The 12,989-nt window shown below is 40.5% G+C and overlaps 1 protein-coding gene and 1 long non-coding RNA gene across 6 annotated transcripts in view; one reads left to right on the top strand and one right to left on the bottom strand.

Moving 5' to 3' along the window:
- The window catches only part of Traf3ip2 (TRAF3 interacting protein 2), a 40,973-nt gene extending 38,810 nt beyond the window's left edge, over positions 1 to 2,163 (top strand). For all 4 annotated transcript variants that reach the window (XM_090338270.1, XM_090338268.1, XM_090338269.1 and 1 more), the window contains one exon: positions 1,614 to 2,163. In XM_090338270.1, coding sequence (XP_090194396.1) covers positions 1,614 to 1,760 — 147 coding nt within the window. In that variant the 3' untranslated portion in view covers positions 1,761 to 2,163. The remainder of the gene's footprint in view (positions 1 to 1,613) is intronic.
- The window catches only part of LOC150059791 (uncharacterized), an 89,806-nt gene that overhangs the window by 37,137 nt on the left and 39,680 nt on the right, over positions 1 to 12,989 (bottom strand). The gene's annotated exons all lie outside the window — the stretch shown is intronic.

The raw sequence follows: 12,989 nt of genomic DNA on the forward strand, positions 1-12,989 counted from the left end.
CCATGACTGAGAAAAAAAATATGTAGGTCAGATCTGTCTCTAGATTTAAAAATTAAAAATAAAAATGTTGTGGCTTTTCCCCTCTGATCACATATTGACCTTTCTTAGGGTAACCTATGAGACCTCTCAGAAAAGGCCTATACCCTTTGTTCAGTCTTCTTTCCTATCATCCGATCATGCTCTTATGCTTTGACAGTAATGGGCCGCTTCAGCAGCCCCTCACACATGCAGTGTTCTCCTGTGTATCTGGTTCTGTTCTCTAAACTGTCAGTCTAGTGACTCTTGCTTATCCTTACCTCCCTCCATAGTCTCTCCTGAGACCTCTCTAGCCCCATGCCGATATATTTCACTGTCCCTCTCTTGAGAGCACTTAATTACATAGTACTTTGAATCAATAGTATGTGGTTGGTGATGCAGGAAATAATTTTTTAGAATTACTGGAGCATGGTGATATAAAAAAAACAGACCAATTTCTAGTTGGCTTTATTATTGTTTTTAAATCCCCTTCAGACAATCGTCTAATTGCCTGAGCTCAGGACAGACTGCTTTTGCTTAGAAAATAGTTTATGTTTTTCTTCTATTCCAGATATTGAGGACCTTATGTCCTTATGCTACTGTATCTTTTTCATTGTGTAGCTTCAGTACACAACATGATGCCTGATTTATACCAGGTGCTGATTCTAAACTCATCCTACAATCCCCAAAGGAGTCCATGTCAAAGTCAAGACCCAAAGGCCTTCGGGTAGACTAACAGGCTCTATGTGGTACACCCCTTCCACTCCCAAACCTTCTCACCTACTCAACTCTCACTCATTCTCTAGAAACACTCTTCTATTTTTTTTGTGTGTGGTACTGTGATTTGAAGTCAGGACATCATGCTTGATAGACAACTGTTCTACCTTGTTGCCTCTAATCAGACCCTGGCACAGACTCCTAACACAGAGACTTTGCACTGGCTCTTCTTTTACCCTGGCCCCAATGCTCCTGAGCCCCTTTTTCTGTTTCATGTTACTCCACAGCACCTATTACTATTGAACACACTACCCATTTCCTTAATTATTATTTGCCTCTTCCCACAAAGGTTCACACTGACCTAAGGTCCTCAATCAGAAACTGCACCCCCACACCCTACACAGAACCCCATAATTACTGAGTCTGCCTTTGTTTGATAACTGAGATCTGATCAGCGACTTCTACTAAAGGCCAGATCTGGGGCTGGACTGAGAGGATAATGAATTAGATTAAGCCCATAGCCTTGGCATATTTCTGCTGAAATCACAGGGGAATTCACATCACTCTGTGTGACCCCTGTCCTACCCCTTTTATGTGAGGGTGGTGAAAAGCATGTTGAAATGCACAGGGCAGGTAGCCTGGGAGACTGACAGAAAATGCTGTGCACATGTGCTTTCCATAATGAGATCCACAGCTCATACCAAAGCCAAGAGCATTTCACATGCGAAATCCCTCCAAAAGCAGAACAGCACAGCTCCCAAGGCAGCTTGGTAGGAAACATCCATGAAGAGAAAGCCAGAGAGCTTTGGGAATGAGCCTGGGATCTGGAATCCAGGTTTTTCCTCCGATGACCTTTGCTCCTGTCATTCTCTCGCCCACAGGAGCATGTGCCCACTTGGCTTCAGAACACTCACGTTTACAGTTGGCCTGAGAATAAAAAAAACATCCTGCTGCGGCTGCTCAGAGAGGAAGAGTATGTGGCTCCTCCCAGGGGGCCTCTCCCCACTCTTCAGGTGGTACCCTTATGACACCAGCCATCCCCACATCACTGGGGCCACGTCGGGAGCCACAATAGCATTCTTGTAGCTAAAGCTGGTTGGTGGCAATCTCTTCTTTCTCTGTGTCTCCCTGAGGGACACTTGGGTCCCAGAAAAACTTGTTCTGCAGAGTACTCAGCCCGTCTGTCTGTCTGTCTGCTCTGAATTTTCTGCTTTAAGAAAAACAAACCCCACAAGGGGCCAATGACCAGCATAATCTCCCTGCCTAATGTGTCCATTCTGGGCCCCTCAGTGCTTAGCAAGTGAAAATGAGCTGGCAGCAAACCTACCACAATCTTCTCGCACGCTATTTTTATGTGCAGGCCATATGCTCGGAGGGTCATCAGCGCATACTGATGCTTGTTCAAATAATAAAATGTTTACTCTTTCGTAAGCGTGAGTTTTACTTATCTCTAAGGCGATCAATCATATATATTGATTCACAGTGAGATGGGCAGTTGCTTCTTGGGACATCAACAAAGTTGCTTAGATATAATGTTGGATAAATGTAATCCCTCTTCCAAGAAAGAATTAAAATAAGAGGGTAAACAGCATCTTTTACATAATATGTATGAAAGTTTTATTCTTACAGTTGAGGTTTTGAACAACATGATTTTGTGTAACACATGACCTTGATTGTAAACATCATGATTGGGCTGGGGGAGGAGTTGGGGTGGGGGATTGAAGCTCAGTAGTAGAACTCTTTCCTAGCATTTGGGGGTTGCTGGGTTTAATCCCCCAAATTATAAGCAAAACAAAATCTTGTCTTTACAAGGGTGAGAGCTACTGCTTCATCTTGTCCATCTACCTAGCCCCTTAAGCAAGTCTCAACTTTGCTATACATGGTTCAACCCTTGTGCCATCAGCAGGAAAGGACATATAGTTTTTAAAAAGGAAAAAGTGGGTTGGGGACCTGGCTCATGTGGTAGAGTACCTTCCTAGCACGTGTGAAACCCTGAGTTCAAATCCCACTGTGGCATGAATAAATGAATGAATGAATAAAAAAAAGAAAAACTAGCATAACTTATGTATTTATTTGTTAGATATTACAAAAAGAACCATTATTTCTGTAGCAGTTGAGACCTGATGGAATTTACTTTCTAGTTTGGTCAACTCAAAATTCATAGAAAATATCCCTAACACAAACTTGAGGTCTTCTTTTTCTTGTTTTAATTTTTCTTTTGCCAGTCCTGGGCTTGAGCTCAGGGCCTGAGCACTGTCCTTGGACTTTCTCAAGGTTAGAGCTCTACCACTTGAGCCTTAGCACCACTTCTGGCTTTTTTTTTCTATGTATATGGTACCAAGGAATCTAACCTGAGTCTTCATGCATGCTAGGCAAGCACTCTACCACTAGGCCAAACTTCTGGCCTTATTTTAATTTTTTTGTTTTGATCTGCATTGACAACATTACTACGGATTCTACACAATTATAGAAAAAAGATGACATCAGCAATTATTATTCTGAATTGTTTCTAGTTTGCAATGTGATGTTATTACCACCCTTTGAGAGAATGGCCCTAAACTATCATTCCCTAGTTCTTTCTACTCTTCCTATCCCAGGTGTTTAAGTAAAAGGTCCCTTGTGTTCTACAAAATATCATTATAGTCATACAGCTGGTGGCACTGGAAGCAAAAACAAAACAACATACACACACACACACACACCCCAGACTAACTGATGACAGTTTGTTCCCTGAAGTTTCATGGAAACCTGATGATCACCAACATCAAAGGGATTTTAACAACTATTTTAGTGCACTGGCAGATTAACACTTGGTTTATTTAGACATTATCCCAGTCCTTATGTATTCATCTGTAGATATTTTGGGGGTGGGGGAGGACTGACTTAGTAAAAAATAACTGCATTTTCACCCTAAGGCTTTACTCGGATTTGAACTGATTTCTAGGGTTGGGCATATGGAATGCAAAGTTTAGATTCTTTTTTTTTTTTAAGTTTTATTGTCAATGTGATGCACAGAAGGATTACAGTTACAGTAGTGAATACATTTCTTCTGAAACATTGTTACCCCTCCCAATTTTCCTCCCACTTTCCCTCCCCCCAGCCCGCCTTCCCTCCGCCTCCCCTCTACCACCAAGTTGTCAAGTTCATTCCCAACATACTGTCTTGCATCACTGTCTTATTTAATATTTAGTTGCTGATTTTCAAACTTTAAATGTAATTTTTTAAAATTTTAATAGTTTCAAAATACTTGCCTGTTTGGTTTAATATCTATGTTGCTCAAAGACATCTCAGTACATGGCAACACTCAAAATATTATCCTCCTCAGCTTAGCACTCAAAAAAAAAAACCTATTACTTGCTGTCCTTTGTTTCCTATTAAATCTCTTTAAAGACTGGGTTTTTCTTAGTCATGTCAGCAAGGGGCACAAGTTCTCTATCTTGAACATTGTGTTATGATATCATTCTAAGAGCATTTTCTCCCTCTCTTCTTTTTATTTATTTTTGAGACAGGTTTCACTATATAGCCCAAATTGGCCTTGACAAAATTGATCCTGCTATCTCAGCCTCCCTAGTGCTGGGATTACTGGCATACACCATCATGCCCAACCCAAAAACATTTTTCTTTAACACAAGCTACTTGGTCAGCCATCCTATCCTATCCACTTTGCCAAACAACTCCATTGTCACCACCACCTTTGCCAAACATATTGCAAATTCCATGACCACTGGGACACGAGCCAGAGAGAGTCACTCAAAGCTCACCGCCTTTCTGTTTCTTCTTAATTAACCAAGAAGAATCAGTGAGATCCACTTCCTAGCAGTAAATGAAAAGAATGCTATTGCAATATGGAGGAAAAAAATTCCACAAAGAAAAGAAGGCCTGTCACCCCAGAGACTGATGAACTCTTTTTCAAAACAAATAACTCTATATGAGAACACTAACAACACAACAACAGAAATAAGAAAGAAAAAAGCACCAAAAATGAACTCTTAGAAGATTTATTTCTGTCATGGAATTTCCAGGCTGCAAGCAACCCCTAGAAATGACATAGCCCTGCAGTATTATTTTATGCAGAGCCCAGAAAAACATGGTTTATCAAAATTAGTTTCAGCGCCAGAACCCAGGTAATCTCGTTCCCAGATCACAAATATTGATTAGTGGGCCTAAAAAGCTTTCTGAGTGTTCATGGAAGCTTTGTTCCATAAATGACCCACTATCTCCCTGAGGTAAATGGAGCCTGGTGAATGCCGAAGGCCTAAGGGAAGATGTACCTTGTCCTCTGGTGGCTGAAGGATTAAATGATCATGTTGCAAACTTGTTCTCTGAGCAGTTCTTCTGGGAATTAATTATTACTGTGATTATATGGAGTATGCTCTTCTTGAATTGGTCTGACATATTTAATTTGTACTGGCATTATGTGAAACCAAGGTACAACTTAAAAGATCTTAACACTTTCCTGAAGCTTACAGATAAAAATCTGGTACTACTTAGACCAATTTCTTTTAGTTGTAGCAGGCCAATCACAAACACATCAACAGTGAAAATGATTTTTGTTAGTTTTAAATGCTATGATACTCATCTTCCTCTCTCATTTCTGAATAGTAACAACTGCATTACTATTCGGCTGGAGAAATTAGAAATATACAGGTCATGCTAACTCTCCTTTGGGTGAGATGAGGCAGTTGGAAGGGTATCCTTTATCAAAAGGCCTACCAATAGCATAAAACAGTCTAGTTCAGGCGGTCAGTTGGCATTCTTAGAGACTTTATGTCCAAGCAGAGCAGGATGTTCCTAACATCACACTGACTTGTTCCAATTTCTACTGGAAAATGTTTTCAGTTAGAATCCCAGGCTATTTGGTGGGAAGTGTGTGGCTTTCCAACTATTCTATACAAGCCACAGTCCCCTTCATCTGTGACTATATTTGCTCCTCAAGTTCTTAGCCTCAAGCCAAGCAGGTGGGACCTACAAGAGATTCATTCAGAAGTTGAGTTTTCTGTTGAGCTTTTCAGGAAGCCCAGGACTATGGGTCTAGGTTACCTTTATTCAGATGATTAGGAAGTACTATTTAAGCCTTTGCTAAAAAACAAAAATGACTTTAGGGCAAAGTGTACCTGGACAAAAGTGAGGTTACACTGGGGGCCTGCCTGCTTGTCTCTAGAAAGTCTTGTATGAAAAAGTAATTGCAGCCCCCAGATCTCTCAGGGCTTGTAAAATAAAACCGTGAGGGCACACATTTCTTGTCTCATGCTTGACCTCTCTCTGCTCCCTTCACTGGGAAGGCACTGCCTGCAGAAGGCAGCTGGGGAGAAAAGGAAGGAGGGAGAAAGCAAGCTTGGAGAGGACACCTGCCTGAAGGATCCCATTAGGCTTCGTGTGCAAAGCAAGTTGAGATGAAGTAGCTGTTCTGGTATGCATCCAAAACTGCTGTTCTATTTTTAGACTCTCCTCTGTGCTTCTTAGCCCTGAGTTGTACGCCTAGATACCTGGATCGGCAGCAAAACATGGAACTGAGCCACTCGTTTGTAAAACTGGAAGGATGGAGGCTATTGATGCTGGCTTGTTTATTGCTGACAGAGAAGAGGGACCTGGAATGTTAATAAGTATGGCTCTCTAAAGCATGCTCTCATGGTTAGCAAGGAGTTCAAAGGAGAAGGCAGACTCCGTCCTGTGCTGAACAAATGTGAACCACTGATAGAAGAAGAAATCAATTATCCTGTCGCAGGCTTCCATGTCATTGTGTTGGAGTTGTTATGAAAGGTAGGACAAGGACCAGATCTCAGAAGGAAACAAAGCCACATGGCCTTGAAGTATAACGAGTTTGCCATGGCAACTGATGGAAATGAGCCTCCGGGGCACTGAGCAGGTGTGTTATCGAATAGAATAAACATACTTCTCTCACTCCCTGGTTTTTATAATAAAACCTGTGTTTGGATTACTTTCCCCTCCTCTTTGTTATCCAGAGAAGTTGGCTGTTGTCAAAAGGGCCACTTTGTTGAAAAAGGCTGGCATCAGCCCCATCACTGAGTGGCAGCTGGGCTGTAAGTACCTGCCTGGCCTTTGTCATGTTCCAGGCAATGCCCTGCCCAGAAAGCTACTTGTTCTTAAGTTTGTCAAGGCATGGCAGAGAGTTTGACTTTCACACTGGCAGTGGTCAAGGCTACATTCTTCTGAGGGGAGAAATGTGTGCAGATAAGTCAACTTTTAATGTTTGAATCCTTTAGGCTATAGGCCAAGGGTTCCTTGAGTACAGAATTGCTTGACTCATTCTACCATTCTACCTTATTATCTACAAAGTCCAGGTTTTCAGAACCTGAAGAGAGCTTCTGTTTCCTTGAAGTTCCTCCCAAATAGGTCCTAGGGTGGTAGATTCTCATGTCAGAAATGTACATGAAATGTGGAGGGTTTTTGTTGTTGTTTTATAATAAAATCCTCCCAACCTAAAAAAGAAAAAGAAAATTTTCTAATTTCTACAGAGCCTAAATTATGATAAAAGTAAAACCATCAGATTTCATTGGTCTCATACATGACTATAAAGAAACTTTTTTTTTTGACAGTTCTGGGGCTTGAACTCAGGGCCTGGGCACCATCCTTGGACTTTTCGCTCAGGGCTAGCACTCTGCCCGCTTGAGCCACAGAACCACTTCCAGCTTTTTCTGTTTATGTGGTACCAAGGAATCAAACCCATGGCTTTGTGTATGCTAGGCAAGCACTCTACTACTAGGCCATACTTGCCTAAAAAACTTATTGCACTCTAGCTTCAGATTGCCTTTCAAACCAGGTGCTGGTTCTGGTTCTCACCGAGCTCCTCCTCAACAGTTTCTAAATACACTGTGACAAAACAGTTCAGGAAGCTGGAGCCAGCCAGCTCAAGGCAAAACTGCAGCAGCAATTTATGATCAGCAGCGCTAAGCCCACCCTGCTTCTGTCTGGATGTGTACTGTCCTCTAGCAAGATGCCCAGAACTCTCAACCCTCACACCGCATCCCCATCTAGCCCTATCCTCCCAGAGGGTGATGTCAGGGACTCCCCATCACACACACCCTGAACTTTGACCCTGGTAAAAGATAAAAGAAAGTGGCTACCTTAAGAACTAATGAAGAATTGAGGTGACAGTGGTAATACTTTTATGTACTAATCCTCTCAGACAAAATATTACCATAGATTTAGGCACTAAACTTTACTCCTGCTCTTATTTCCAACACACCCAACAGCTCTTAATTCACATTCATACTTGCTTTATGCACAGATCTTATAAGTGCAAGAGTCTGGAACTCTTATTTAAAAATTACAAATTGAGGACAACAACCTAGAAGAAGAGTTAGAGACTGAATCCTCATGGAAAAGTCAGCAGACGTTCTGACAAGATTGTTTGGTGATGAAAATATTTTTGAAGCAGAAAACCAACCATTAAATATTCAACTTTTAAAGTAAGTACCCATGGAATATTTGCAAAAGCAATCGTCTCATTTTCACCCAAATCAAACCCAAATAGCTGTAACTCCAGTTATATACTATAACAATAAAACAAACCTCAGAAGTTTCCAATAATATCACAGCTCTCAGACAACTGATTGGTTTTAAAAGTAATGTCTCATGGGGAAAAGAGTTTGGCCTACTGGTAGAGTGCTTGCCTAGCATGCACGAAGACCTGGGTTCGATTCCTCGGTACCCCACATACATAGCAAAAAGCTGGAAGTGGTGCTGAGGCTCAAGTGCTAGAGCTCTAGCCTTGAGAAAACCCAAGGACAGTGCTCAGTCCCTGAGCTCAAGCACTTACTGGCAAAATAAATAAATAAATGTAATGTCTCAGTCATCTGGAAAAGATTTTGTTTTCTCTATTTTAAGAAGATCATGGCATATGTCATATATAAGGTCTCCAACATGAAATCTTTGCAAGAAAGGATGACAAGCCCCACCTAACACTCCAAGCCTGAGTTAGACTCAGCTGGTCCTGCAGACCATTGTCAAAGTTTCAGTCCAAAGGAGAGGCCCAAAATCTAGCTACAGCTTCCAGGCACCAGGATACATTCAGCAAAGGGATATTTAAGGTACTTCATATCATGTCTAGTGATTACCTAGTCTACTTGTGACTCAGGCTTGCATCTGAGTGCTTCAGGAAATGCTGTGAAGAGAGCAGAGAGTAGGATTCCAAAGTACATGGTGAGAGCCTTTCCACATTCAGGTTCTAAACTCAATCTTTGAATATATATCTATAGCTATAGATAGATAGATAGATAGATAGATAGATAGATAGATAGATAGATAGACAGACAGACAGATGTGTGTGTGCATTTCTTTGAAAGGACATATGAAGGAGAATTGCTGCACATGGCAGTGTGAACATGGGAGGTCTGGTCTGGCTCTACTAATGGCACAATTTCGAATTATATTGACATCCAAAAAAAGAGTTCAGCAGTACCTTCTTCAACTAACAGTAATACATCTTCACCTACTCATCACTGCCTACTATGTGCAATGAACTGCACATGGCATAAAGAAATGATGCACTCTTTCTCTACAATTATTTGCAATCTAACTGGGGAGATACATCAACATAGGAAAAGACCACATTTTACAGCAATGAGATAGCTGGTATCTTTCCTCGGCACCTATTGAGACCCAGAATTGATACCAATTTTAAGGTCAGGTCTTCAAAGAAGCAGGTAACTGCAGATTTTTCCTAATAAACAGAAGGTCCAGATGATTATATTCAAAGTTCCTATAAATCATCATGTAAATGAGATCAGAGGATTAAGAGACAGAATGTAAGAAATGAGAAAGTATGTAAATGCACTGCAGAATGTGCATATTAAACCAATAAATGGCAATGCAGCCTTCAGGGCATCGATTTAGCCTCTCTAAAGAGCAGCCTAGATCCAAGACTGGAGAAGGGCCAGATAACAACGTAGCAGCAGGCAAAAAGGTGAGGACATGCTCTTATATCACAACCTTCACAGCTGGAAAGGCACAAGCCTGGCTAGTGCTGGGATCAGGTGGGACAGAGAAAATGGATTTGTGCACTGTGCTTAGTACAGTGTGGGAAATGTCTGAAGTTGAGCCTGCCAGCTAAACATTCAAACAGAGCAAGAAAGCAGAAAATGATAATTTGCTGGCATGGGCAAAGAAAATTGCTATGAATGAATATTGGCATTGTTCACGTTCCTCAAACAAAATCTGGAACAGAAAACACTGACCAAGCTAAGACTGTGATGTACTTTCATTTCTCACTCATAGGGTGCAGCATTTTTTTTTTGGCAAGTTCTGGGGTTGAATTCAGGGCCTGGGTGTTGTCCCTGAGCCTCTTTATGCTCCAGACTAGCACTCTACCACTTGAGCCACAACACCTCTTTCAGCTTTTTCTGAGTAGTTTATTGAAGATAAGAATCTCACAGACTTTCCCATTCTGGATGGCTTTGAAACATAATCTTCATATATCAGCTTCCCAAGTAGCTAGAATTATAGGTGTGAGCCACCAGTGCCTGACTGGTGGAGCTTTTAAGCAGGCATACTTGGGTTTGAATCTCAGATTCAGCTTATAGGGTATGTAATCCTAAACAAGTTACTTTATTCTCAAGTCTCAACCAATAAAACTAGGACATAAGAACCCATCCCAGCAAGGTCATCAGAATGAAGAAAAGGAAAGATAGAAAGTTTCTATAGTACCTGGCAGACAGTAAACATTTGAAAATGGAGACATGTTTCTTTCCTATCCTTTTATTTATTGGAATAGCAGAGCAGAAAAGAACAGCCTGAATACAAAATTTCCTTTTAGAACAATAGGTATAATGCAAACATAATGCTGCTTTCCAAATTACTTTTCAGAATACTTTCAAATCCAGGCCTGAGTGCAGTGTGTGAGCTTTGTTGTTGTTGTTGTTGTTGTTGTTGTTGTTGTTGTTCAAGGATAGCATTCTACCACTTGAGCCACATTTCCACTTCCACTTTTTGGTGGTTTATTGGGGATAAGAGGTTCATGGACTTTCCAGTGCCACATTGCTTCAAACTGTGATCCTCAGATCTCAGCTTCCTGAGTATCTAGGATTACAGGCATGAGTGTCACCAGTGCTCAGCTTCCACTATCTTATTTTTGATATCCTACTATTTTTTGATGTCCTAAAGTCAAGCATTATTTACAAATTTGTATAGTATACACAAATCGTTCTAGCCATTGATGCTAGATGTTAAGAGGGCTATTTCCAGGGCTGGGGTGTAGGTCAGTGGCAAAGTACTTGCCTAGCAAGTGGGACATCCTGGATTCGATCCCCCGTACCAAAAAAAAAGAAAATACAAAAAAAGACAGTTTGTTTAAAAAAAAAAACTCTAATTTTTTTTTAAAAGAACGGTATCTCCAGATGCTGTGATTGCTCTGAGATAGATCATAGAAGATTCACAGAAATGAGGTCTCACTGTTATGCCTTACACAATCCACAAGACAAGCTAACCATGAGAAATGCCAAGAGCAGTAGTTGAATAAAGATTTAAACTAAAAGTTATGATAAGATTAGTATAGCTCAAAACTTTTATTATGTATAAGGAACAAAGTTCCCTCCCACATTAATTCAAATAACTTTCATTGCTTTGTCTTATACACAGAAATATATAATTAAATATAAAAGCTTTACAGTTGTAGCTCATTGAAAACTACAAACACAAAAGGAAAAAATTATGAAGATCTGTGGCATAACAATGAAAATATATTCAACACTATTGAACTGTTTAACTTTTAAAAAAATGGTAGCAGCTGAGTGCTGAGTGCTGAGTGCTGAGCAGCTGAGTGCTGGTGGCTGGTGCCTGTAACTAGCTTTTTGGGAAGCTGAGATCTGAAGATCACAGTTTGAAGCTATCTGGGCAGGAAAGTCCATTGGACTCTTGTCTCCAGCTAACCATCAGAAAGTCAGAAGTGCTGCGCGGGAGTTTGGCCTAGTGGTATAGTGGTTGCCCAGCATGCACAAAGACCCGGGTTTGATTCCTCAGTACCATATACATAGAAAAAAAAGCCAGAAGTGGTGCTGGGGCTCAAGAGGTAGAGCAAGAGAGAAAGTCCAAGGACAGTGCTCAGGCCCTGAGTTCAAGCCCAGGACTGGTTAAAAAAAAAAGAAGTGGAGATATAGCTCAAATGACCTGAGTTCTAGGCCAGCCTCAGCTACACAGAGAAGAAATGTCTCAAAAAAAACTCAACCAACCAAAAGGTGCCACAGCCCTTATAATAAGACTCTACTTTGTATCCTATGACTCTTATTTAACTTTTACAGCTTTCCTATGGCTAGCACTTCTTGTTTATTCTCCTCATTATGCAAGGCATACTTTATGCTTATGATTTCCTTTGAAGTTAGGTGCCCTTATCAACATTGTAATGGCCTCTTCTCTATCTCTGAGGACTATCTCCAAATATTATCTCAGCAGAAATATGTGTGTCTCAAAATTGGCAAAATGTATTTTTATTTTCTAAGATACCACATGTGCCAAGAAGAAATCAAATAATGCTAATGTATATCATATTTAAATAAAACTTTAAAACACATATTTTCACCCTGACAGTGACCCTTGTGATTTTTGCTTTTTGAAAATATAAATATTGAAGTATAAAGTCATTAAAATGTAGGATATTTAATGACTCCTTTTAATTGAGAAGCTTAAACAAAATCTTGTATGTTCTTCTGATATAGTTGAATAAATGATTACGTTTACCTCTTCACATGTGGCTAGTGATATGAATGTTACAATGCACAAATTTTCCCCTTATGGTTGTCAAATATATGTAAGTAAAAATCTGTGTAATAAATATTAAAGTGGACATTCATTTAAAAAAAAGAAATATGTGTGTCTATGTTGGTACTGGGGCTTGAACTCAGGGTCTGGGCTCTGCCTGCCCCTCAGCTTTTTTACTCAAGGCTGGCACTCTGCCACTTGAACCACAATGTCACTTTTGGTGTTTAACTGGAGGTAAGAATTTCCTGCCTTTTCTGCTTAGACCGGCTTCTAACTGCATTCCTCATATTTTAGCCTTTTAAGTAGCTAGGAGTACTGGCATAAGCCATTAGCATCTGACTTGGAAATAATTTTTCTGGCTATGAATATCAAATAGAAATTGCCCACTTCAGTACCATCTCTTTGACCTTGCCTATTTCATCTTCACGTGAGGCAGTTCTACCTACCAAGTAAATCTTTCTTGAACACGTGATATAATTGTACCTTCCTGCCTTTTGGAGTTGAGTGTGACTGTGTGACTAGATGTACCTTGTGTCCCTTTCAGG

The sequence above is a fragment of the Megascapheus bottae genome, chromosome 8 (genome assembly GCF_031878675.1).
Source record: "Megascapheus bottae isolate mThoBot1 chromosome 8, mThoBot2.hap1, whole genome shotgun sequence".
Classification (NCBI taxonomy): domain Eukaryota; kingdom Metazoa; phylum Chordata; class Mammalia; order Rodentia; family Geomyidae; genus Megascapheus; species Megascapheus bottae.